This window comes from Octopus bimaculoides, chromosome 8, assembly GCF_046866305.1.
Source record: "Octopus bimaculoides isolate indiv1 chromosome 8, ASM4686630v1, whole genome shotgun sequence".
Lineage (NCBI taxonomy): Eukaryota > Metazoa > Mollusca > Cephalopoda > Octopoda > Octopodidae > Octopus > Octopus bimaculoides.
The window spans coordinates 83101730-83129679 of NC_142935.1; the positions used below are offsets into that span (position 1 = coordinate 83101730).

Sequence of the window (27950 nt, forward strand, 5' to 3'; positions counted from 1 at the left end):
AATCATCCAACGTCTACTGAAAGCACTGTACAGCCATGCTCGCACCTCATACTTTCATATTTTAGACTATTTCTTTTGTGAACACCATCTATTTTCACTCCAAGATATGTTTGTCCACTCGGACCAAGCCATAAAGTTAGGGTGTTGCTTAGTTATTGCAATATAACTTTAGGATATTCGGGCCACATCCAAATTTACTTGCAACTTCCAGTTATATGTGACTGTGTGAGTGTGTTAGTATTTGTGTACACCCCCACATACACACACACACGTGCTCACACATGCATACATGCATACATCAGAACACGTGTACATTAACATGTATTACATTACACAAAGAGTAATATGTCAAAACACAACTATATAAATAGTCAAAACACAACTATATAAGTAGTCAAAACACAACTATATAAATAGTCAAAACACAACTATATAAGTAGTCAAAACACAACTATATAAATAGTCAAAACACAACTATATAAGTAGTCAAAACACAACTATATAAATAGTCAAAACACAACTATATAAATAGTCAAAACACAACTATATAAATAGTCAAAACACAACTATATTCTAATTTTAATAAATCTATCAAGTTTTATTCATATTTTAGCAAGAAAATATGAAAATTCTTTCATTTTTCAATATTTTCACTTGCAATCTCTTAAACATATTAAAGGTTCTAAATCTATGTTCAAAGTTTCTGAACCTTCATAGTCTCATTTTGAGGATGAAATGATGTTGCCATGTATGGCTGCTTCTTCTATAAAGGACCATATTTATGAATTCGTAGCTTTAATTTAAGCTTTTGCTACACCTCCCATTACTTTGCTTCCCCCCTTCTCTCTCTCCCTCCCTTCTGTCTGTATATATATATATATATATATATATATATATATATATATATATATATATATACACACACATATACGTGCATATATGAGTTCAGTAGTATCCTTCAACTTGCTTCTGGTCATGCTCACAGAAAGAGTTTTACTCAGAATACACTGGAAAGAAATACATGTGTACGGTATAAAAGTGTTAATTCTTATAGTAGCGAAATATGCTAATCTATGATTCCAGTTTACAACCAGTTGAACTGGACTCGACAGAGTATATTTACTATATGCATGCCTAGTAAAACAAATGATGCAGATTCTCCAAATCCAGTCTATAAGTGGCAGTGAAGATTCGTACAAGATTCCAAAGATGCCATCTGAGATTCTTTAAGTGAATAGATGCACAGAATTGGGTGTGTGCATCGACAGTTCAACCAACACACCGATTCAACTACTTATTTACAAACGCCAGTAACACTTAACTCAAAAAGTCTTCTTGTTTTGTTAAGGGCCGGCTTGAACGCCCTGAAGACCTTAAATAAAGGACAAAGAAAAAAACATGCATACATACATACATACATACATACATACATACATACAAAAAAGAGACAATGCATGGATATGTTGCTCGGAAGCTTTAAGAAGACAGTAGAAGTGACACGACGTGCAGCCTCTCTTGGACACAAGACCACTACATCACACTTTGAAGGCTATGAGTTTGCAATCCAGGAACAGGAGATTGCCACAAAGTACCTGGCGAACAAGAGAGACAGTTACGCTCTTGTAATCCCAAAGTGCAACCGCATGTGCAGGCTATGTTATGTTTCTGTGGAAGACATCACGTATGTGATTAACAGCTATCCTAAAATGTCGTCACGGTGCTACCTCCCTATGCTGCACGATGTTGTCGCTAAAACAATTTACAATGCCATCCGCAAAAAAGCCTGTCCTGAAATAAAATTAGAAGATCCCTCTGTTTTGGAATACATTTACAATCACCAACTCAAGAAATATTGGTGGAATATTCCCATCAAAACTCTTGTCAAATGTAAACATAACAGGCCAGGTATTGTTGTTTGGGACAGAGGGACAAAGGTATGTACCGTCATAGAGGTCAGCTGCCCTGCAGATATAAATATCTCTTTGAAAAATCAAAGTAAAAGAGGATATCTATGGACAACTACATCTATACCCATACTATGAATTCATATTGATACCAATAATAATTGGAGCATTAGGGTTTGTTAGTAAATGCTTAAAGGAGTATCTGGATAAATTGGGATTTTCAGAAAGAGAAATCGACCGGCTAATTCGTACATCGCAAGTGCAATCTGTGAGTGGAACAGTAAACATATGCAAGACTTTTCTCCAGTTCCAAATGTGAATTTGCCTGTGTTAACTACATCCCAAAAACGGAGCCTTGTATCTGGAAACCGGTACCCTCTTCAGTGGAAGATTTATAATAATTAAAAAATAGACGACATACATACATACATACATGCATACACATACACATACATACATACATGCAGGCAGGTGGGTAGGAAGAAAGAAAGACAGAAAGAAAGATTATTACAGATCAATAGCTTAACTTTTTGTAGAATTAAATGTCAAAATACATAACAAATATCTGCACGGAATTTGAATTCTACTATTGCACTTCAGAATCCCTCTCTCTCTCTCTCTCTTTCTCTCTCTCTCTCTTTCTCTCTCTCTCTCACACAAACACACACACACACACATATATGTACATATATATGTGTGTATGCATTAATGTATCTACACAAACAGAGATGTATTATAAATATGTAGTACACAAACGCTCAAATATACATTGTGTGAGAGTATTGTATGTTTGCATGCATGTATGAGAATTTCTGGATGTGTTGGTGGTGGTGGTGAGGGTGTCTGCGTGTGTGTATTGTGTTGCGCGCACTCAAAAGTTTTCTCTGGGACGCATATAATTGAAATTGGTCACTAATAACACTGAATGGCTTCTTTGTTTGAATCAAGATATTTTCTGGGATTAATGAGTATACTGTATGCATATATGTGAGGGTTTGTTATATATTCATTCCCAGAAACTCAAATGCATGTATGTGCGTATTTATGACTGTTATTCATTAGGAATAAGATCCACGAAAGCATTATCGGCTTATTATATTTGAGATAGGAAAATATTCGCGTGATTCGATCCAAACCGTTGGCTTCTACGTGATCACTCTAGACGCCAGAAATAGCGGTCAACGTCTCTCAGATTGCACTCAACCGTCTTAAAAGAAAATAGTCACATAAGACAAGAAGTTCCAGGTCCACCGGATACAAAATGGTCACTGTCGAAAACTTTTGCACATTAGTATGCTTAATCAGAACAGACCCAGGTCTAAGTAACAACTTTTATATGATGCACACACGTCAGCGCACACGTACCTACAAATATGTGTACACGTACTCACAGATCTATTTACAGGGCCGGATTAAGGCCAACTGATGCCTTAAGCACAGTCCAACAATGGTGCCCCCACCTCAACTCTTCTATTGTCTAACTGACAAGCCATTAAGACATATTAAGTGCTGAATGTGAAATATAGATTCAGTTTTCTTTCAGGCTAGACCTCACAAGTTTAACATAGTTACTAATTTTATTTTATTTCATTTTTAGCAATTAACAGAAAAACTCATAATTTACCATTTACACAATGGTAAATGTACTGGAAAAGAAAAAAAAACACATGATGCTCCAACACTTGGTGCCTAAATACATGCGTATATTCTTTTAATGGCTAATCGTGTCATCTGTCTGTGAGGGATAATATATATGTATATATATATATTATAGATACATTATGTATGTGCGCGTGTGTATGTATGCGTGTGTATGCATGTGTGCGTGTGCGCGTGCATACGTAAGTATGCGTGTATGCATTAGGTTATATGCCTGTCTCAGCTTATGTAAATAATACTATATAGCGTGACCGCTGTCAAGCACTTGCTTCGCGAAGACGAGAATTGAGTTGCAAAGTTGCTGTCCAAAAAGAAGAAAATGAAAATAAGTATCATTAACTGTGAGTGAAGATTTGTAAGTATGAGAAAGAGCTGTTGGAGAAAGTGAATACAGAAGAATTATTCATTTTCTAACAACAGGTGGCAGACTGAGATAGGATAGTGTCTACGTTAGTCTAATATGGTGCTTGTTGTCATCTGCATAACTATGAGTGCCAGTCCTCAAAATTAATGCGAAGATGATAAAAAAGAAAAGAAAAAAAAGAAAACTGACAAGGATAAACAAACGTGCTCAACATAACATGTATACATAACGAATTTAATACGTTAAAAAGGAGCAGGTCCCGTATGATATCGTTGAAGGACACCATTTTAAGTACGATAATTTCTTATCACAACGCATGCGCAAAGAATATAGGTAGAAAACAACATGCGAACTCATGGTATTTCAAGTGCATGCTGTATACAAAATCTGACCTATGAGATTCAGTGTAAAAAAATATATACATTCAAGATATTTTTTTATTAATTCTAATATTAATAAATTTCAAATATGCATTTAGAAACGGTAAAACTTTGGCACATTAAAAATGAAAGTATATTCGATAAATAAATTATACTTCCTTTGCTTAAAGAGAGACATCTGTAAGCGGCTAATAAATGCTGGAATTTATTTATACTTGCAAACACAACACACACACACTCATACACACACACACACACACACACACACACACACACACACACACACACACACACACACACACACACGTACGAGTTGCGTGCATATATATTATTTGTGTATAGACACAGACACATACTTTCTTCCACTCTGTATTTCTATCTATCTCATGCACACACGAATGCATAATAAATAACTATTGATGTTGATTTGTTTGTGTTTGTGTGTGCGTGTGTGTGTGCGTCTGTGTGTGGATGTGTGTGTGGGTGTAAGAGAGTGAGAGAGAGAGAGAGAGAGAGAGAGAGAGAGAGAGAGAGAGAGAGAGAGAGAAAGAATCAAAGAAAGAAGAAAGAAGCAAACAAGAAAGAGAAAGAAAGCATCAAAGAAAGAGAAAGTGAGTTAAGGGCTGATGTACGTATTGCAAGCTGGAGAATAAAAGAAGAGAAAAAAAGAAGGGGAAACATAAAAGGTTTAAAGAATTTAACATGTTAAATAGTTCGTCTCTCATCTATATATATATGTGTACGCGTTTAACGTGTCTGCATATTAATGCCGGTGTATATGTACGTGCGTGCGTGCGCATGTATGCATGTATTTATTTATGTATAAGTGTATGTAAGTAAACATGCATGTATGCTCACATGTATATAGTCGTATGCGTACGTGTACATTCGAGTATGTGGATAAAATTAAAAAAGATAGATACAGGGAGATACAGAAAGAGAAGAAAAACTGAGATTTGAGAGGAGAAAAACCGAGTGGGAGAAATACAAAGGAAAAGTGTAGGACTTGATGTTACTAAAATAATGACAGAAAAAACCTTCAGACAGAAATATTCAATAAACAACGGAAATGTTTAAAATACAAAACATAACATCGCTAAACTTATTAGCGAAACTAGCTGAAATTAAAGAGCTTTGTTTTAATTTTATATTCGTCTTGAAAGAGACTAATACGATGCAAAAGCTTTACAGTAAAGGACTAGCAGTTTAGACAAACGTTGCAGTAGCAACAGTCATAAAAATATGCTTAAAGGAAATGAATCTCATTGCTATTACCATCATAAGCAAAGTCGACATAGTAGTAATAATACTAAAATTAGAAATGGCGTTTGTAAAGACGGTGACGGGTGTTTTCTGAGTTCATCGTCGTGGTGGCAATAGCAGCTGTAGTAGTCGGTAGTAGTCGAAATGGAGATAGAAGCAGTGGCTAGCTTAATGTCGTCACTGTAGCGCCCGCTTGTCGACGACCACATTTATCACGCACATCGTTACCTAGGAAACATTGCGTGTGTATGCGCTTTATTCACATGCACGATTGTGTTACAGTGTGCCTATGCCACAGCTAATGCATACACACGCTTATGTATGTGTGTTCGCATGTGCACGTGTACGGGAGTATGAACCTATTCATTCATGTATACCAATTAGCTTAGTTTGCTTGTTATATTTGACTATGAAATCTGTATATACCATTGTTTAGTTGATTTTTTTTTTCTTCTGAATATCGAATTGACTACTATATGTTGATGTTGTGTGTATGCAGTTGTGTGTAAGCGTAACAATAAAATAACTTCAGTTAGGAAACAATGGTAATGCCTTGCATATATACTATTTATAGTGCATACGTTGATTCCAACGCTCGAAATCGGGATTAAGACTCATGACGGACTATATTCAGCAAATTTACTGAAAATTAAAATGAAAGCGACACGTTAAATAAATTGAATGTTAAACATGAAATCTAAATTCAGTGTAAAAAAAAAAAAAAACACTTTTGATTCAGTGTTTTGTTATTTCTGAATTCAACTTGTCTTATTGAATAATTTAAGAGAATCATGTTCACCGTTATCCCTTTCTTTGAGTTGATAACGACGTATAGGTAAGCTCTCTCTCTGTGATGAATCTGCTACCCTTCCGATTTTGATTTTATAGCCATTTTACTTTATTTTCCTCACTAACGAGTGAAGATACACAATCTTTTTCAGCCTAATAAATCTAGATTTTGACCGTTCTTTTATTGTTAGAATTTACGCCGTACTTGAACAAAGATTATTTCACTGTAGTAAGGTAGACAGGATATACACATACATAAGCCTTTCTACCATAGGCACAAAGCCTCAAATTTTGTTGGGAGGACGTTAGTCGATTATATTGACCCCAGTGCTCAATTGGTACTTATTTCATAGACCCCGAAAGGATGAATGGCAAAGTCGACCTCGGCGAAATTTGACTCAGAACATGAAACCAGAAGAAATGCTGCTAACCATTTTGGTCGGGAGTGCTAACAATCCTGCCAGTCCGCCACTTCAGAGTATACATACATACATACATACATACATACATACATACATACGTACATATAGTGTGAAAGGGATAGATGTCAATCAGGTAAACTTATTGTTAGGTGTTTTTAGAAAACGCTTATTTGTAGCCTTGTTGGGAAAAGTAGAAACGGTGGTATAAAACACATTTTCTTCACTCCAGGGAAAAGACTTTAGCCACACTAGTTTCAACTTTTTCGACTGCTTCGTCAGAGATCGTTTATTCATATTGCCGTCTATAGGAAGGGTAGAAGTGTGTAGCTATTTATAGTATATATACATACACTAGCAAACTAAATTGATCAGTCCTACTTTGCATAACAATGGCAGCCTTGACAACATAAATAGCTAATCGAACCAATACACGGATATATGTAAGTTTGTGAGAGCGTGCGTGATTTTGTGTGTGTGTGTGTGTGTGTGTGTGCGCGCGCGCACACACACACGTATGTATGTGCAAAATAAGTAAACCTGAACTAGAGGAAGAAAATAATACTCGATACTGAACGATAATTATACGAGAAGCTGAAGGTTCCCAAATCATTATTCCATCTTTCTCGCTAGCAATTTTGTTTCCGTATTTAGTCAACAAAGAGAAACGTGGGGTAAATATTTGTGAAGCCTGCTTGTATACATGCAAAACATTAAATGGTATGATGCCGAATCAAACTGTTCTAAGAAATAATTATATAAGTAGCTTCTACTTTCGTATTGTTTGTGTTCACCTTGGGCAAATGTCTTCTATTATAACCTCGGGCCAACCAAAGCCTTGTGAGTGGATTTGGTAGACGGAAACTGAAAGAAGCCCATTGTATTTGTGTGTTCTCTTGTTTGCGCTTGTCCCCCACCTCACTGCTTGACAACTCGTGTTGCTATGTTTACACCTCCGTAACTTAGCGGTTCCGCAAAATGAGTAGAATAACTATGGACTAGCCCCTTAAATAAGTCTTGAGGCTGATTTGCTCAACTAAAACCCTTCGACGCGGTGCTCCCGCATGGCCGGAGTCAAATAATTGAAACAAGTAAAAGAAAAGAATAAAGCAATATATGTATGTACGTATGTATCGCTGTGTAGAGCCCGACTTTAGAAGAAATGCATTGTGTCCTTGAGTGAGGTAAACGATGAGTAAAAGGTTTGGTGACAGGAAAAGCATCCGGCTGTAATATTCTGCTTCAGCAGAACCACCCAGTCCATGTCAACCTGGGAAACCGTGCGTAAAATGCTACTGTCGATAATTTATACATATTCATTAGTTAGGGCGTAATATAGAATATCAAGTGATTTTTGTTCAGGCACTCGATCTTCTGATTTGAAATCTTGCTGAGATCAACTTTCTCTTTCATGTTTGCAGGGGTCGATAAATCAAGTGCCAGTCCAGAACAGTGAATTAGCCAAATGATTAGAGCGTCAGATGAGATGATACTTTACAGTATTTTTTCTAGTTGTGTGTGTGTTCGGAGTTCTCTACTTTACCAATTCAGTATTAAGATCTGTAAGTGAATCTATGAATATTTAATAGATTATACACTGTACTCATAAAATTAATGTAGCCTAAGCTCATAGCCCTAGGAAGAATTTTCATGCATACATACATATTCATAAGTGTACAAAATATATATACAATATCTGTTTATGTACCCGTAAATATGTATGTCCACAGCATACGCACAAAAACGCGCGCGTGCGCGTGCGCGTATATGGCTCTGCTTTTGAGAGAATCTCTGAAACCACGAACGGAGGATCAACCAGGTTGCCTTTAGAAGTGAAAACTCTTGACGATCATTCATATCAAATTTTAAACGGTACTAGCATGAAGAAAAGAAAAAAACTGCGGTCGGAGATAAAACATTCTGTGATAGACTGTCCACCTGAAGCAAATAATTTACGCTACATCCATTTCTGCACACATATGTAAACTACAATGAAGACAACGGCTACAAGAACAACAACAGGAGCACGAACAATAAAAGCATGTAAACTGGTAAGTGTAACAAAAAGGAATGAACGGTGAAGCATATAATATACACACACACGAGGGCACATCATATTAAAACAACTACGTGCATGCATATCTATCTATCTATCTATCTATCTATCCCTATATATACATATACATATATATATATATATATATATATATATATATATATATATATATATATATATATATATATATATATAGATAGATAGATAGATAGATTGAGATATATACATGTATATACATACATACACATATGCATACATACACACACATACATACACGACTACCAAATTTGCTCACGAAGTCGGCACGAGCTACAATACAATACATAAGATCGCGGAGTAGGGATGCACCTGAAACCATGTGGTTGCAAAGTAACCTTCCTTAACCACGTAACTATGCTCCCAGATATATATATGTGCGCGCGCACACACACACACTATATCAAAAACTATATCAAAAACTATATATATATATATATATATATATATTATTATTATTATTATTATTATTATTATTATTATTATTATTGTTGTTGTTGTTGTTGAGTTTGAGAGCAGTGCATGCCATCAAAGTGACACTGGGGTAAAATATACGAAGCCCAGTACACCCATCGTGACTACTCGTCTACTAAGGGTACACCAAGCACATGCATCACACACAACCATATGTGCGCGACATGCGATCTCATATCAAGATAAATAGCGCATGACCTTGCAGGTGGGGCCCAGTTAGAATTTTCTTCAGGTGAAGTAGTCCTTTCCACTCAAAAGTCCCTGAATAAGGTTTGTTTGAGGATGTTGAACGAAACACCCACGTTTCCAAAAGTGCATTATCCAAACCCCAAAGAATTCCTCTCAACACATAGCTATGATGGTCCCCCACTACTTCTGCTCGTGATCAGAGATGCACATATCGTCAGACTCTAAAGGAGATGCTCAACTGGTTAAGGTCAAACAACTGACAAGCAAATATCTAGTATTGAGCAGAATATTTGCTGTAGCCCATCCTTTATACCATCCGAAAGGATGAAAGGCAAAGTTGACCTCGGCGGAATTTGAACTCAGAACGTAACAATTTGTATGAGTCTCCCTCTACTTCTATCAAATTCCTGCTTCTGCTCACTTCCTCCATATCCAGCTTGATCAACTTGGTTTCCAGTGGCACTGGCTTCTTCGCCGCAGTGGCCCTGGCGTAGCTCTCCATACTGGAGACACTACCACTCGCCACAGCTGGGGAAAAAATGCAGCGGCTCGCGAGAAACGTAACAACAATAATTCTACAAAAAAATCACAATTATTCACAGAGACAACTTAGAGTAACTCATACAGTTTTCACAGAATAGCACAGCAATATTCACAATAATTCACAATAATTCACAATAATTCACAATAATTCACGGAGAAGTTATACCGCTAAGCAGTTCGACAGGCGTGCTAACGTTTCTGCCTGCTCAAGCCTAAATGAGTAGCAGTTTATGGCGAAAGACTGGCAGAACTGTGTTCAAATCCTCCCATGGCCTACTTGGGTGGTATACTTAACCCGTTATCCTGTTTAACAACGCCATGTAGCAGCTGGATGCCTGTAGCTTAGTTCACTCTGTTGTAATTATTTGGGTTAGATTTCCTGTTTGAGGATACCTTCCTTTCTCACCACGGATCGTGAGCACTATGTTCCCCCTTAACTGGAAAGGTGAAAGTAAAAGAACCTAAAGGTTGAGTGTCGAATGACATAGTAAATAATCCCTTGTATTTACAGTGTACTGATTCCTATCCCGTTGCAGCTACTTTATCAATACACTATGAAAATGCAGTGTTTCGGTGATTGATTCAATGGGTTATATTTCACCATTCTTTATTTCACTTGTGCAAAACGAAAAGCTGGGTATTAGAATCTAAGATAGCACAAAGCAACTACTATACATCACTTAGACATAATGGACATCATATAAATAGGCTTTTAAACTTAGTAGTCTAAATATCTGAGCTATTGTACTATTAAAATAAGTATTATCAAACTATGTTATACGGAGTTAATATCATATATTTCAGTAAGATGTTGTAATTTCCGGAGTGCTAAGTTCACATTTCGCTGGGTTTATACTTTGTCGATGGACACTATCTCTCTTCTTGTCGAGTTTTCAGAGTTAATAGGTGAAGTGTCAATGTACTCCCGATCATATATGTTCTATCATGGCTTGAACTGTAGTTGTTAAAAGCAGCTACAGAATCAGATGCTTTAAATTAAGCGCTTCAGAGTTCAATGTTTCGCAATTTTGAATGCAGTATTTAGATATAACCAACAGGTATTCACTTATAGGGAAACGATTTGTATGATGAACAATACGCTAATGGTATCAATATAGCGCCATTGTGGGATGTATAGTATCCCAGTTTTCATATTCTTTCGCAGTTAAAAGCATGTCCACTCTTGGACATAATATCAGTCTGTATTCTAAAATTTGCAGATGGAAACATTTTAGCCTAGAATAACAACCTAATGAAATAGTCTATTACATAAATTTTGTAATGCTTACTGAAATGATCTATTCTTGCTTAGTGAACTGCACTATTGAGTTGTGTCTTCACTCGGAATAAAGTGTAACATTAGTAATGAAATACAAACTTAACTGTGTCAAGTCACTATTCGAATGGACAAAGAATTTTACCAACTGCGAAACCCCACCAAAGAAAGAAACAAAAAAAAAAAAACTAATAATAATATATTTCTGACGCGTATTAAAGTTGCGCAGTCCAAGCCTTACAATTTATAATTCTGGCCTTCATGTTCCAGGGTCAAAATTATTTCAGGTTCTACTCTGCTTGTCATCCTTAGAGTATCGATAAAATCCACACCTTTCAAAGAGAATACTGATGTTAATTCACATAACAACACATTATTTAAATATTTCTGCTGGGAACCGCAGTACAGTTACGAGCTTTCAATTATTTCAGTACTCGAACAAATATTTAATGAGTTAGTCCATTCAATGTTCCATTTCTGGAACATTTGAAGGTGAAATTCTTATTTCAGTCATAGAGCTATTATTCTTTTTCTTGCGTATTCAAACAAAATTTTTCAAATAGTGGTTTCAAATTTTGGCGGAATGCCAGCAAGTTAGGAAGAAGGGGTAAATCGTTTACATCAAACTAAGGGCTCCACTGGTACTTATTTTATCGAACCAGAAAGGATGAAAGGCAAATTAGGGAGAATTTGAACTCAGAAATGCAGCTGAGCATTTTGCCCAGCGCACTAACGATTCTGTCAGCTCACCACATTAAATTCTTCAAATATTGATTTCAAATTTTGGCACAAGGCCAGTAATTTCAAGGGTAAGTCGATTACATCAACCTCAGTACTCAATGTTACTTATTTTATCGACCCCGAAGGGATGAAAGGCAAAGTCAGTCTCAGCGAAATTTGAAGTCAGAATGTAAAGACGGACAAAATGCCGCTAAGCATTTTACCTGGCGTGCTAATTATTCTGCCAGCTCACCGCCTTAAATTCTTCAAATATCGGTATGTTTTCGTAATCAACTACTTTTAGACAAATTTCTTAGTTCTAGATGTAAGTTACTGGCAATGGCAAACATTTTCTAATTGTTTTAATTGCCCTCACCCTTGATCAAGAGGAACATCGAACATGTGACTGCTGGAAAAACAGAGAAGTGAACCAGTAGTTTGCTGGTACTAATTTTCAGCTGAGTAAACTGGAGCAACGAGAAACGGTATGCCTTGCTCAAGAATACAACGTGCTGCCTGGTCCAGCAACTGAACCCACGACTTCCACAATGTACGTAACATCGAAATGATATGCTGTTTTCATAAACTACACTGTTATTTGGTGTATTAACAATCATTATTATCGATAGTAATAAAGCGCATCGGAAATGTAGGCCATCGATTATGTACATCGTCGATATTATGCATGAAGAAATATAGTGCATCTTAAGTGATCGACCAATTTAAGGTATCTGACAGATGTATTAGTAGTTATTGTACATGATAAAAGTTGATAATAGCTCTCCACATCTAAGATACTTGTTACAAAACAAGCGAAATATATCTATTTATGTACCAGCTATGATTGTTTTTAAGAAAAAAATATACAATATAAAATGCTGTTATTTAAAATTCCATGTGTATGTAAAGAAAAGACCAGCTTCAACGATGGACGTGTACAAAAGAAACCAAATTAAGTATGTTGCTTTCAATTCAGAAAAAAACAAACAAACAAAACAAACGATTGAGATTTAAGTAGGGGAATAAAATCAAGAAATGTTTCACTAAGTAGTTCAATGAAATTTAGATATTGTATCTAAGATAACATTTATTTATTTATTTACTTATTAAATCGTATTTTCTACAATTTTATTGTTTGGCGGCTGAAAAGATACAGCAGAAAGCATTTGAAACAAGAGAATGTACTGGATTTAAATAGAAATGAAACAGGACGAGCAAAAAATTATGAAAAAAGAAGACAAAAATCAATAAATTCAATATGATGAAATCTAAGATCTAGAAAATAAGACCAAGTAGGAGTGAAACTATTGTGTTCGAATGTCAATAAGTTTTTATGGATATCGATTATATAGTGGAGAAATAACTACCCGGCCTTGCTACAACAGTATATGAAACAACTGACTGAATTATTATTAATATCGTAATAAGTGTTGTAGTTAGTGATAAGCTATGCACTGTTCGGACCATTCCACTGACTTACATATCTCTTATTTCCTTCTACGTACAATACAGTTTTCATGACTCATCAAAAGACACGAAGTGTTGTCTACTGACGAGCGAAGTTGTGTCGAGGTTAGGTTGTCAGTGAAGCGAATCGGTAATCCATTTGAATCCATATTGAAGATGTAAAATATATGTCAGTAGCGTTGTCAGGAGAAGCAGGAATATCATTACTCAATATGCCCTCGTTCTCAAAAATTTTGGCTTCAAGTCTAAATAAGCGAGCATTCGTGATCTGATCAATGGGGTGAGTTAGAGGAGGAGAACCTGCAGCTTCCCGAGAGAAGTGCAACGCTTGAGAGAAAATTATTATATGGAATGTCTTTTCTTGATTTAATTTTATTTGAAGTTTCTGAAGTAACTGCCAACTTAGAAACACCTACTTATATTACTCTACAATTCAAATAAATCGTTTAAAGTGTTTTAAAACAGAAATTAGAAAAATATTTGAAAACGTTATGGCGTTATTGCTTATTCGACATTTTCACGTTTGTTGGAGATTTTGTGAATTACCGTATTTTATTCAATTATAGTCCAATAGTGTAAAAACGCTTTGAAACGTGGCCTTGTTAGATGGTAGTTAATCTCAACGTGCTCTTTCAACGTATAAAAGACGCCACCATTATTTGGTATACAACAACGTGTATTCTCACCTGTAAGCCAAAGGATTGTCCAGTCATCTAATATGCAGAATTACAGTAAAGGGTAATGCGTAGCATGGCCACTGATTCGAAACTACAATTGAAACTACTAATATCCTAACCACGCGCCATCCTAGGAAATGACTACAAACACTAAATAATATTTCTAAAAGCCAGATATTATATGAGTGGCATTTTATGTATTCATTACTTTTTGCAACTCACCAAATTATTTACTAATATTTGCCTCACTTATTAATATATTATGTAACTAATACAGAACATCGCCGGCAATAGCAATAGCAATTAATTAGCTCGAGTAAATTGTGTATGAAATGTTGATAGTCTAAATACGCGCCAGAAAGCCTAGACTTCGAAGAGATTGGCGATGGCTTGAACTGACGTCAATCAATTCTGAAAAAATACACGATAATAATAGAGAAAAGAAAATGATTGCAATGAGCTTTTAAGAAGACCTAACGTTTCAGGCAATGCTTGTCTGCTTAATCTTTCATTTCATCTGTAACAACCATTTGTACTACTTTTTATTCATACAGATCAGAAATATGACTAAGATATTTCTAATGTCTACATGTATAATTATATGTATACCTTTTTTTATTTATTCATTAGAATTTTTATTAAGAAGGAACTGGTTTTTAATAACTATGCGGATGTATTTGTGCATATATGCATAATTTTTCATTAGATACAAAGCCATAAGTATTCAGAGAGGGGAGTAATGTTTGATGTCCATTAATTTTTTGGCGATATTAGTTGATTAAGTGAAATAATTCGGCTTTAAACGAGCGTCAAAACCAGGTCGTGTATCCAACTAACTGGAAGCTCATTTCTACTGTACTATATCGTCACTAGCCTTTAATATATTGGTTTCCTTTTGACTTAAACATCAAGAGTCTAGATTTTAATTACACATTACTGTCCCTTGTGGATACGACATTCCATTTGACATAAGACATCTAGTACATTTATGCATACAAGTGGTACACAACTGTTACTGGCCAGATAAATGTAAAACTTTTGGTTATATATATTGTAAACTAACATTCATATGACTATGGAATTGAATTTAAAAAATTGGAAAAGTTCAGTGCTTTATAAAGATTCCAGATTTTGTCTTAATTATCAATGTTAACTTCAAAATTTTAACAAAATTGCAGCACTCCGGGCTAAATTTCCAGGGTCTGTACAATAGGTGATTATGTTGAACTTGAACCGGATTGAGAGACTATACGCTTTCTCTTCAAATTATATCATACTCTAGCATCAAAAATTTCTACTAATGTGAATTTGTAATGGTAAGTCGAGATTTTAACTAGATTTCCATTTCCAAAGTTACTTCACTTACAGCACGGATATACCTTGAAAAATATGCAATCCACAGGATCCCACTCTCACTTACTTAGAAAGAGTAGGAAGGAAAGAGTTAACATTTGACTTAATGATGCGCAAATTTAATTCATCAAACCGTAAAATTAAGATGTGATAGTATACACTGGAAAAACTGCAGATCACTAATCTCTAGCTACCAAAATATTTTCAAATACTAAACATATTCGGCAAATACCCTCTGCAATCCTGACGTATCCTACTAGATTTGAAGACAGCGTTTGTTCACACAATAAAAATGCCAACTTCTAAAAGAAATTACTTAAAAAACTTTATTTCCTTATTTATAATTCTAGACGAATACTCAACTATACTGAAAAATTGTCTGAATAAGCCATAATGCAAATCACTCAAAATAAGATCAAATAATATTAATATCATGTTTTATTACTGAGAGACGCTAAGCCCCAAGCAATAGTCCATAATTTTTCTTTGGCGTGTGTGTTGCTAAGTCATTGAACAACCAGAAATGAATTTAAATAAAAGTCATTCTTCTATTGTAACAAGTTTTTTTGAGAAAATTTTTGTTGCTCGCATACAAAAGTACGGGTTAAAATTAATTTTAGGGAGTGTTCTTATACTAGGAAAAAATATGAACTAGAATTTTATGAAATGAAATAAAAAATTGCATTTCATGAATGAGAGAAGATGGAAATAATAATAAAAGAACATTTCTAAAGATACGAAAAAGAGGGAATTATTTAATTTTCATTGGGATAGCTATGTTCTCTATTCCCACCAATGCTTAAAGTAGTCAGAATGAGTCGTCATTTATCTATTTATTTTGCGGAAACACGAATTCAAACAATTCCTCGAGAAAATGCCCTGAAGCCATCGAAACTTTTTCTGACATTGTTCATCATGAGTTTTGATGAGAACCTCACCATTATTCAAAATTCGCTTAGTTTTCCAATAATTTCAGAAAAATACCCCAAACAATTCAAGCTGGAGTTGTTTTAATTTCCCAGTGTTCATATATTGACAGATGTTTTATTTTCAGAAATAGGAAGCAAAGAGAAGAAAAAAAACAAAACAAGGAATATGGGATAGTAAAAGTAACACATGAACAGAATTTCAGAAGTAATAGAAAATTAAAATAAATAGACGGGACATATTTTAAGCCTGTAGTGCTTTTACTACAAATCTCTAGTCATCAAAATATTTCATACACCATACTTATTCAATAAATAACCTCTAAAACGATAATTTTCTGAAAATAGGAACCTAAACAGAATCGTCCAGAAATATGTAGAGTACATTGTTATTCATAGATTTTTGTTTTGTATTTAGTTACATCTTTACTTCCGAGAAGGTATTTTGGAAAGGCTAATTGTGAATAAATAATAATTAAAGAATGAAACAAAATTTAGAATCTAAGAGAGAAATGCGCTAATTATCGAGCAAAAAAGACGTCTATCTCTAAGTATTCCTCTCTTCTTGAAAGTATCTGATTGTTAAAGGATACTAGTGGAAAATATTTCTAGAAGCTGACGAGTTATAGCTCGAGTGACAGTTGCTTTAGCTGGTGGATAATTCTGTATAAACCTCACCAGTTTTTCGCTAAAGCTACCTCCCAATAGATAAAAATTGTAACCACAGAATGATGTGCAGCCTACCCGATACCAGATTGCTCCAGATTGATCTTGACGTTATAGTTGTCTAGCACCACGATAACCCTGATCGAGTAGACCCTTTATAAAGGAATGTTAACCATGACCGACAGTACATTATTCAAAGTGTCCTTCCTTTTCAAAGATGCGCAGGGTGAGTTGTTTGAGGTAAATTTAATTGCTAATATAGCAGATCCGGCAGCTGATATAGTAGCCATAGGAAAACTGGGCGTTATATTTTTCTAGTTATGCCCTTATAGCATAAACCGGTTAATGCCTTTAAGTCAAAACCATGAAAAATAATACCTTCTACTATTTTTCGTTTACACTAAAATCTTTCGCTTTATCCAGCATAATAAATATACAATGGATTACCTTTCTCAGGTTCGCACGAAATTTTGTAGTTTTCAGTTCAATCTTGACCTTATCCTCCATTTAACATGACATACTTTTACTGTTTTCAGATCTATGTTCAGTCAAAAAGTTCTGCTTTATAACAGTAAAAACAGCTATCCAAAACCAGAGAAAAATAGCCAGATAAAACCAGTCCATATAGACAGCTTAAAAATCAGAGAAAGCATTATTAAACCCATTCAAAACAGACAGCATAAATATAGAAAACATTCAAATACTATTCTTTTTGTGATTTAACCATAGAAAGAAGGGCTGCACCCATGACCTTTTTCAGGATTTTTGTAAATGATGAGGAAGAAGAAACCATTAGTCATCGAGTGTAATGAGAGAGGAAATATGATTCAAATATTTGCAATAAAGTTAATTCCATTAAAAACAACCGAGGGTCATGTAGTAATGTTAAACAAGACAATTGCTTAAATAGAACATGTACATTCCATCTTTACAGTTACCGTCAAATCAATTTCATTCACAATACAATATGTCCTAGAGGCCATGGCTGGAGGTATTTTCTCGGGGTAGGATGGAACCCAGATCCAAGTCACTGCGAATTTAATTTTGTAAATACGTAATCATGTCTGTGCAATGTTTCACTTCATTACTGATCATTTCAATCGGAAGCTTTCAATCACAGCAGAGTGAAATATGTATCGGGCCATTGGCAGATCGTTTGTACCCGAGATGAAATGCCCTTCAGTATATATTCCAGTTTCTTACATTCTCAGTGTAAACCACACCGAGGCTACTTTTGCCTGTCATTCTTCTAGAGTCGATAAATAATGTACTAATCTAGAGGAATGAACTGGTGAGATTGTGTGAGGAAATGCCTTGCGGTCTTTGTTTCAGCGTTTTGCGTTCTAATCTCAGATACCACCGTGGTAGACTGAACACATCGCCAAGTCTAACAACCCATTACCTAGTGCTCAGGTGTCTATAGCGGGGTTCTGTCTGCCAAAGACTCCTGAGGACCAGGTGATCAGATGTTAAAAGCGGGAAGTCTACAATTTGAAGGTACGACTCGCTCTTTCCAGAGTCTCAGAGGTCCTGTAAAGGCACGTGGGCATTGCTTTGCTTTCAGATTAAGCAATAAAAGAAATATTCCGTATTAACTCGTGTGCCTTTGGTTTAATTATTCCTTCCTTTTTGAGAAAACACTTTTCACAAGTAAACACACTCACACGCATACATACGAATATGTGTGTGTGTGTATGTGTGTGTGTGTGTGTGTGTGTGTGTGTACACATATGCATATATATATATATATATATATATATATATATACAGGGTGCGGAGAATAAACTATCGTCTAAATTACGCAAAAATGAAAATAACAGACATCTCATTTTAACAGTTGTCTGGCTGCCATGACTGGATTCTCCTGCTTGTGTGGCATGGTACAGAGTCCTGCTGCCAGATATAGGGCCTTCCAGCAGCTACCCTCTTGATCCAGAGCAGCATTACCTCCTCCAGGCATTTGATGTACGTCTCCGTGTTGAGTCTGAGGCTGTCTGGGAAGATGAAAGAAGGCATAACGTCGCCATCACTAGTGATCACTCCAAATACCATAATGTTGACTGAATGTTTGATCTTTATCCCTCCCAGTACATGTTTTGGTGATACGGTTAGCCACCGATTGTTCTGTGTTCACCATCTGATCCTGGCAGAAGTTTTTTCTCGTCTGAGATAAACCAAAGCACGTTCAGTTGGAAGGGACGCTTGAATTTGTTAAAAGCTTTGTACCGCGGTCTTTCCACTTGCTTTTGATGGCTTGGGATAAAAATTGGCCCTTTCTCATCTCGTATGAGCAATACCGAATGTCTTCATGCAATGCCTGCCTGATAAAAAAAAAAAAATCAGTCAGTCCCATCTCCCTGGCAATGGACCTGATTGACATGGAAGGATCGTTGTCAATCATGGTCTGGATCTCACCAACAAATTCGGGGCTTCTTTTCTTATCAGAACGATTGGACTGACATTTACGCGCTGCCGTACCTTCATAATCACCATTAGACTCATCCAACTCCTTCAAAATCCTCTGCACTGTTCTAAGATTGGCACTCAAGCACACTGAAATGTTCGTATTGAAGCTTCCGGCGCGAATACCACGCAGTATAGCATGTCGTTTCTAAATTTTTGGCAGAGCGAATTGCGTCATGGTGCTGTTTTGCTGACAGACAGTGCGCAACTGACTCTATTATACTGTGTAGTCGACAAAATCAAAAACAAACAATTCGCATGTGCGAAATTAAAAATATAAAATGGCTACAATTTATCCATCACACCCTATATATATATGTGTGTGTGTGTGTGTGTATATATATATATATATATATATATATATGTGTGTGTAAACTGAAAATGTGTGTTTGTGTCTGTGACTTTGTTTCTGTGTGTCCGTGTGTCTGTGTGTGTGTGTATGTGCGGCATCACTAAAACTCGAGAACAACCCAACCGATTTTATTTAAATTTTACACATGCCTTACTTAAGGCCCATGCAGTGTCATGGGCCAAAACAATTTTCAACGTCTTGCCTAATTCGAGCAATCTATTATCTCATACACTATTTCAGTATTACATGTCAAAAGTTAAATACGAAAATCTCTAATGTATTGTGAGATAATACTTTCAGCTTTAAGTTTCAGCATTAATACTTTCACAATGTATATATATATATATATATATATATATATCATTATTATGATTAATAATGATATATTATTATGATTAATAATGATATATTTTTGGCTAATTTCTGAAAGAAAATCGGCATTTGTTTTACATTTACTGCCGATTAGTTAATGCGCACATGCGTGGTTAATTTTTGGGAAATTAAGCTTGTAAACTCGAATCAGGTTCTTTCCTTGGCTCGTGTTTACACGCTAATCCGGATCTCTGCTGACGAAAGCCCCGGAGTTAGATATAATCTTATCTAGCTAAATAGCTTGAAACCATGGTACAGAGTGTAGACTGGTAAAAATGTTTTTATTTTTCATTCTCTTTCGAAATTATCCCTATTTTTGTGGTATAGAGTTTTTTTGCTACTCTTTCTAGCGGGTAGATGTCCTACTATAGGCATCTCTATATTGTAAATGAATAATATATATATATATATAGCTGATGAAGGAAATGTTCTCTATGTGGCTTGTGTGTTTTCTGTACTTGTTTATCATTTTGTCTACGTTTTGTTTGCAATGTCCTGTACCCAGATATGCATCTATATTTACAGGTAGATGTAAGTATGTACATACATGTACGTATATATGCATATACTCATTTATTATTTGTATTATATATATGTAATACATATATTAGTTTCATTTTTATTACTTTCCCTGTGTATTTATACGTGTTTGTATATATATATATTTGTATATATATATAAATATGTATATATATATATATATATATATGTATGTATATATGTGCATATATGTATGCATATATGTGTATATATATATGTATATATCTGTATATATAATCATATGTATATATGTGTATATATATATATATATATATATATATATATGTATGTATATGTGTATACATACATATATATATGTATATATATATATCCATATATATATATCTTTGTATATATGTATATGAATATATATATACGTATATATACATAAGTATATATATGTATATGTATATATCTATGTATGTATATCTATGTGTGTGCATATATACATATGTGTATATATTTATGCCTATTTATGTATATACATGTATGTATATTTATGTATATATATATATATATGTATATGTGTGTATGTATATGTATGTATATATATGTATATATATATATGTATATGTATGTACTATGTGGCACCTTGGCTAGGTGTCTTCTACTATAGCCTTCGCCTGACCAAAGGATTTGGTTGACGGAAACTGAAAGAAGTCTGTCATATATATATATATATATGTATATGTACGTGTGTGTGTATGTATTTGTGTCTGTGTTTGTTTTCACTCCCATCATCGCTTAGAAACCGATGTTAATGTGTTTATGTCCCCATAATTTAGCGGTACGGCTGAAGCTGTCGAAAGAATAGGCATCGGACTTAAAAAGAATAAGTCCAGGGGTCGATTTGTCCTCACTCATATGAGTGAAACAAATAACAGAGTAAAAGAGTAATCTATCTATCTATCTATCTATCTATCTATCTATCTATCTATCTATCTATCTATCTATATCTTTATATATATAAATATATATATATATATATATATATATATATATATATATATATATATATATATATATATATATATATATATATATGGATATAAATATATAGGTATATATATAGTGTATATATATATATAAATATATATATATATGTGTGTATATATATATCTATATCTATCTATCTATATATATATATATATATATATATATATATATATATATATATATATATATATATATATATATATATATATATATATATATATATATATATATATACATATATATATATATATGTATGTATGCATGCGTGTATGTGTATGTGTGTGTGTGTGGATAAATATATACATATATAATAGCCTCAGGCTGACAAAAGCCTCGTCAGTGGATTTCGTACACGGAAACTGAAAGAAGACTGACGTATATATGTGTATATTTGTATGTATATGTGTGTGTACTTGTGTGTATTTGTGTGTGTGTCCGTGTTTGTACCCTCACCCTTGATTGACAACCGATGATGCTGTGTTTACGTTCCCATAACTCAGTTATTCGGCAAAAGACAGTGATGTAATATGTACTAGGCTTACAAAGAATAAATCCTGTGGTCGATTTGTTCGACCAACGGCGGTACTCCAGCATAGCTGCAGTCACATGACTGAAACAAGTAAAACAAAAACAAATGCCGTCTTAATCCCGAGCAAGGCCGGGTGTATCTGCTAGTATATATATATATATATATATATATATATACATATATATATATATATATATATATATATATATATATATATATATATATATATATATATATATATATATATATATATATATATATATATATATATATATATATATATATATTTACACGCACAAAGAGACACGCATACATACAGACTAATATATATATATATTAAAGCCACTAACGGTTACGCCAGTTTCTTTACTTTTCATTTGTTTAAAAAGTTTGATTTTTACTAGTATTAAATAATGAAGTTACAGAACTTCCAGTCACATTATTACATGTGTGTGTGTGTGTGTGTGTGTGTGTGTGTGTGTATGAAATATGAAGCATTCAGTTTTCATGGAATTATACTTTTGTGTCCTAATTCGGTGAATTAGGATATGAAAACCTCCAAATCTACATTTGACTAATATATTTCTGTACATTTTACTGGTTAAATGATAAATAGTGCAGCAACAAAATGCAAGCAAAATGCGTTCATGTTGTTGCCGTTTAACTCAAGATCAGTTCTAATTATGCAGATTCATGCTTGAAAGAATTCAAGACACGAAAACTGCTGTCTTTTTCAGGCATTGTATATCCCGGAATACATTATCCAATGCATCCTTATATTATTAAGACAGTAGAGTGTGATCTAAGAGAAATTTGGTCGCTTTTTACACAAGATTGCTTGACGAAGAAGTTTTATGATGATGTGAAATACTAGAAACATTTATAAACGTCCACGAATAACGTAGACGTTTTTTTTTTCAATACATTTACAGAATTATAACAAATAACTAGAACAAAATCCAATCGTCATTGATAAGATAGCCACAATTAACAAGGAAACATGTGAGTATGAGTGGTCATATTTTTCTGCTTGTATAACGATTACAAACAAATTGGTTGCCAATGACTTACCATCAGCAGAAAGAGATAAATACAATGTACGTCGGCGTTTCATTTCATCTGAAAAAGAAAAATGCGTTTAGTTTATACATAATTTATTAAAGAGATTAAGTTAAATTCTTGGAACTTATATAATAAAGTGAATCTAATTTAGGTTGAAAGCATAACTACATCTCCACTAGACTGGATAAAATTATGAATAGTACTGCAGAACGTACTTGAGTTTGTGCCTAGATGCATCCTTACATTTATATATGTAACCGTCAGATATTATCATTGGCAGTTTGGAAGGGAGAGGTGAGCGAATCCTGATGATCTGTTCAATAATTTCACAGGTCAGTTTGAAGCTATTCTAGAAGTGGTCGTGGGTTTAATTTTATAGTGAGTTTGAATACATAGAAGCACAATTCCCTAATTCATCACTTTACGCATTCACTGAGATTGTTTATGCAATAGTTTTAGATAACCTAACTTTTGTGCGAGTTTCAAATCTTTGCTTACATTCAGCCATGGCTTCAAGGAAAAAGATGTTTGCATTGATTTTAAGTTACTACCAATTTATATAGATCTGTTAAAACCGCTCAGACTATGTCGTTTCTATAAGAACTCATATTAAATGTATGGTATTATTTTTCAAATCTTACCAAATGTAGGAAGAGTAGTATGGTTAAATGATGATGAAATATTCATCATGAAATGAAATGCAATGTTATCCATAACTATTTTACACAGTTCTAGAATGAATGATACAGGCAACAGAATGGTAATAATCTAGTAAATATGAGTTTTGCATTCTTGAAAATGTGTAAATGGGGTAAAAACATGGTCAAGATGGGAGTTATTTGTAGAGAGTTATTATTCTCTAAGAATAACGTTTGGGTAATTTGATAAGGTGAGAGGCATTGGCAGGTCTGTTGAGAGGAGAAAATGATGATGTATCGAGTGGGTTTATGCAACAATGGTATACAATCAACAAATGAAAACGTCGAGAGAGTTTTTCTTTTGAAGATACAGTATATAGCTCAATGAAAGAAGTCGATGTTTTCGTATACTATCCAGAGTATATGAGTTTGGTGTGTGCAGATAGTGCTTATCTTTGCATAGGCTTAGAACTCTTCAGAGCCGAAGTATGTTCTCAATTCTAAATCAAAACCGAGCATTTGTCATTCACTCTTATTTGTTTGTTGTTCATCTTTGATCAATCAGCCTCACGACCAGAGAATTTTAATCATAAACATTCTGTTAGTGTATCGAGTATTACATTATCTAATGTACCCTTCCTCTTTTACGAAGTAGAGGTATGACTTGATAATTTAGGGCTGCTATTTTTAGCTAGGGAGAAAACCAAGTAGCGCGTCACTCGCTTGTTTGTGCTTCGAAAGTATTATTGGTTGTATTGAGTACTGTCATAGAGTAAGTAGAGGTCTACTTTGCAGGTTTGTTTATCTGAGATGCTTTATCTTGAGTGGTAGTATCAATTTCATGTAACTGAGTAGTTAAGTTCTTAGAACGTTTCGTAATCTGTTTCAGGAGGATGTCCAGGCATACAAATAGCTATAAAATTAAACAAACTTAAGTTTATTTAGTATTTACAAACTATTTTAAATTTTAAGTTGGAAAAGGTTATATTTGAATTTTTGAGGAAGTATCTTCTCGTAAATTTAATTGAGAAACTGTTCAAAAAAATATTAATCTTACCTTTAAATAAACTCGGTACTAATTTGTAAACGAGGTTCTGTAATGTGTTGTCAGGTCTAAAAAGAAAAGAATCAATGGTTATCTTTCAGCAAAAATATTTTTAATACATGTAACAATATTTTTCAATACACAACTTGATCTCTTTCATAGATGTGAATTCTAAAATTCATATGTACGAACAATGAGAGGTTTTGATGTTGATATATGTTTAAGTCTATTAGTAATAGAGGAAATAGTTTTCCAACTAAAATAAGATGTCAGGTTTAATTTTTCGTGAATGGTCTTTATTTCTATCTCTCACTCATGTTATTCTTATATCAAATAATGCAAAAGCAAGGCTCACTTTTCTATTTATTTATCGAAATACCACCGTAAATAGTAGAGATACCAACATAACCAGCATTCCATTGTCAACGACTGATAAGTTTAATAAATAACCGCGTACAGCCAATGAATGTTTTATAATGTTGTTGACAAAATCAGAACTTTAGTCATTGAGTTATTGACCTCGACTATACTTCTATTTTGTCACATGGAATTTGTGCAGATTGCTATGGATTTCTATCAACACCATATTTTGTTAACACGATGTAAAACAGACATTAGCTTAAAAAACAAACTTAAAGTGACTGCTGCAAATTTTTAAAAATAACTATTGTCATAAAGATATTTACAAACTAAATAAAAACTGGAGGAATTTAAATTCTATCATAAGTTAAATTATGTTTGAGAGAAAAGCAAGATTCAGAATTCGAGACCTTTAGAAGCATCTTGTTTATTAATGTGTGTATGTCTGTTAGTACCCACGTATTTATGTTAGTCAGAAGAATGAGACAGGGTCCATCACCTCTGAAGACTTTCCCAGATAGTGAGATTGATGCAGCTGATGGCCAATCGGAACAGCTGATGATCAATACCTGTAGGAAAGCCAGAGGCGGAAAAGGAATTGGAGATTCGGCTTGCAACAATGTGAATTGCCTTAATGGCATCAAGAACCACTGGTATCTTGAAATCTGAGTCTTGCTTGGATTACTACCCACAAAAGTTAAGCAAAAGGTCATAATGTGTCATGATAACCAGCAATAGAGAGATTGTCACAAAAGTAACGTTAAGTAAAGAGAAATTGAACGAAAAAGTGTATGTCGAAACAAGGCTGAGGTTCAGCATATAAGAATTGGTTGAAATGATAGTTATCAGAGAATCAGAATGCATTGCAGCATTCATTCCGAGATCTACGCCCTGGGATCAAATTCTACTGAAACCAACTTTACCTTTCAACCTTTCGGGATTCAATGCTCAATCAACCGCTAATCAGAGGATTGATGGAATTGTTAGAACTCTGGACGAGACGTTTTCCCTTCTTTGCTTCCTAAGTGCAGATTATTCCTAGGTATTTAAATCCCACCAATGGCCATGCTATTGCTTCTCATGCAGAGAAAAGGCATCAAGGTGGACTATGGCGTATTCGGTTACAAGCGTGTCTCTAGAATCGGACATCCATATTGAGATCATGAAACTTCACACTGTTGTGAATTCTGTCTAAAGTTTCAGTATGTTACTTTGGAAGAGGCTACATAACTGTTTTTTTTTTAGCTTCATATTATACAACAGCTTTAGCTGAAAGCGTAATGGCTAAAACTCTAAAATAGCCCAGTCATATGCACACTATAACTCTGCACACATATTTACTATTACAGAAATTTTACGAAAGACGCCTTTCTCTTTTGGCAGTTCCAGACTAATCACGTGCTAATAAGAGAAATTTTCTAATTGAAAATTTATTTTCATAGCCTCTAATTGATAATCATTCTAGGTGACACATATTTGGCGACATTGCTAGAAAAACAGTGTAAACCTGCTCCACCATTACCGGGTAGTCATGGATTGGCTGTGTTTTCTAATTATACGAACTATGCAATGTACACAAAAGCCTTGAAGCATCAGAAAGAATGTGTATGAGCTTGTCGAATAAGTAGTATAGACGTGACTCTGCATTAGAAAAGTATTTGCTTTTTCACTAAAAATGAGATAATAATATGATTTGGATGACATTCTGAACGATAGAGTAGCTCTCATTAGTAGAGTACTTGTCACCAAATAATTGACGTGGGACTTGGTAGCTGCTCTAAGATTTGCTAGCTTAATCAACTATTCGTACTTAGTCTAGCCAGATTTAATAAAATATATACACCCACACATATGTACATATACATATGTAAACACACGCGCGCGCAGACACACACAGACACACATAATTGCTTTTAACATAATCTGTAGCATTATATAAATTCAGTGCAGCTAATATATGGAAACACAGCTATATATATCTTCAAATACAAAAGTGCACCCAAAGAAAACCAAAAGTGGAACAAAAATAGCATCAGAACTCTACATAATCAAAAACCATTTCTTCAAAAGCCATTTCTGTTGTTCAATACTGAGAAAAAAACAGAGCTTCAGTCACATGACGAATCAACCCAGCATAATGCACAGATATAGATTCTAAGGATACTGTATGCTTGTAATATAGATCTGTATTTCCTGTAGGAAAGAGTCCCTAAAATGTATGGTTTATTGTGCTGACATAAAAATGCCAAAGCTTCTGCCAGTCTGATAGACCTTTCTGAGATATGTATCATCTAAATAAGCCTTTTCGGATCAAACAGCAACTATGTAAACCTTTAGAGAGCATACACCAATTAAACAAGCCATTATAGATTATTTGTTTGAAATATGCTTCAAGAGTACAAAAACTCATTTTGGCATGACTTCATACAACT

At 34.3% G+C, this 27950-nt stretch overlaps 1 protein-coding gene across 1 annotated transcript in view; it reads right to left on the reverse strand.

The window, feature by feature from the left end:
* Positions 1–27950, reverse strand: part of LOC106879594 (uncharacterized) — a 219963-nt gene that overhangs the window by 62866 nt on the left and 129147 nt on the right. The window contains exons 4-5 of the mRNA XM_052970203.2: positions 25171–25226; positions 23485–23532 (exon numbers count right to left, since the gene is read on the reverse strand). Of these exons, the coding sequence (XP_052826163.1) occupies positions 23485–23532; positions 25171–25226 (104 nt within the window). The remainder of the gene's footprint in view (positions 1–23484; positions 23533–25170; positions 25227–27950) is intronic.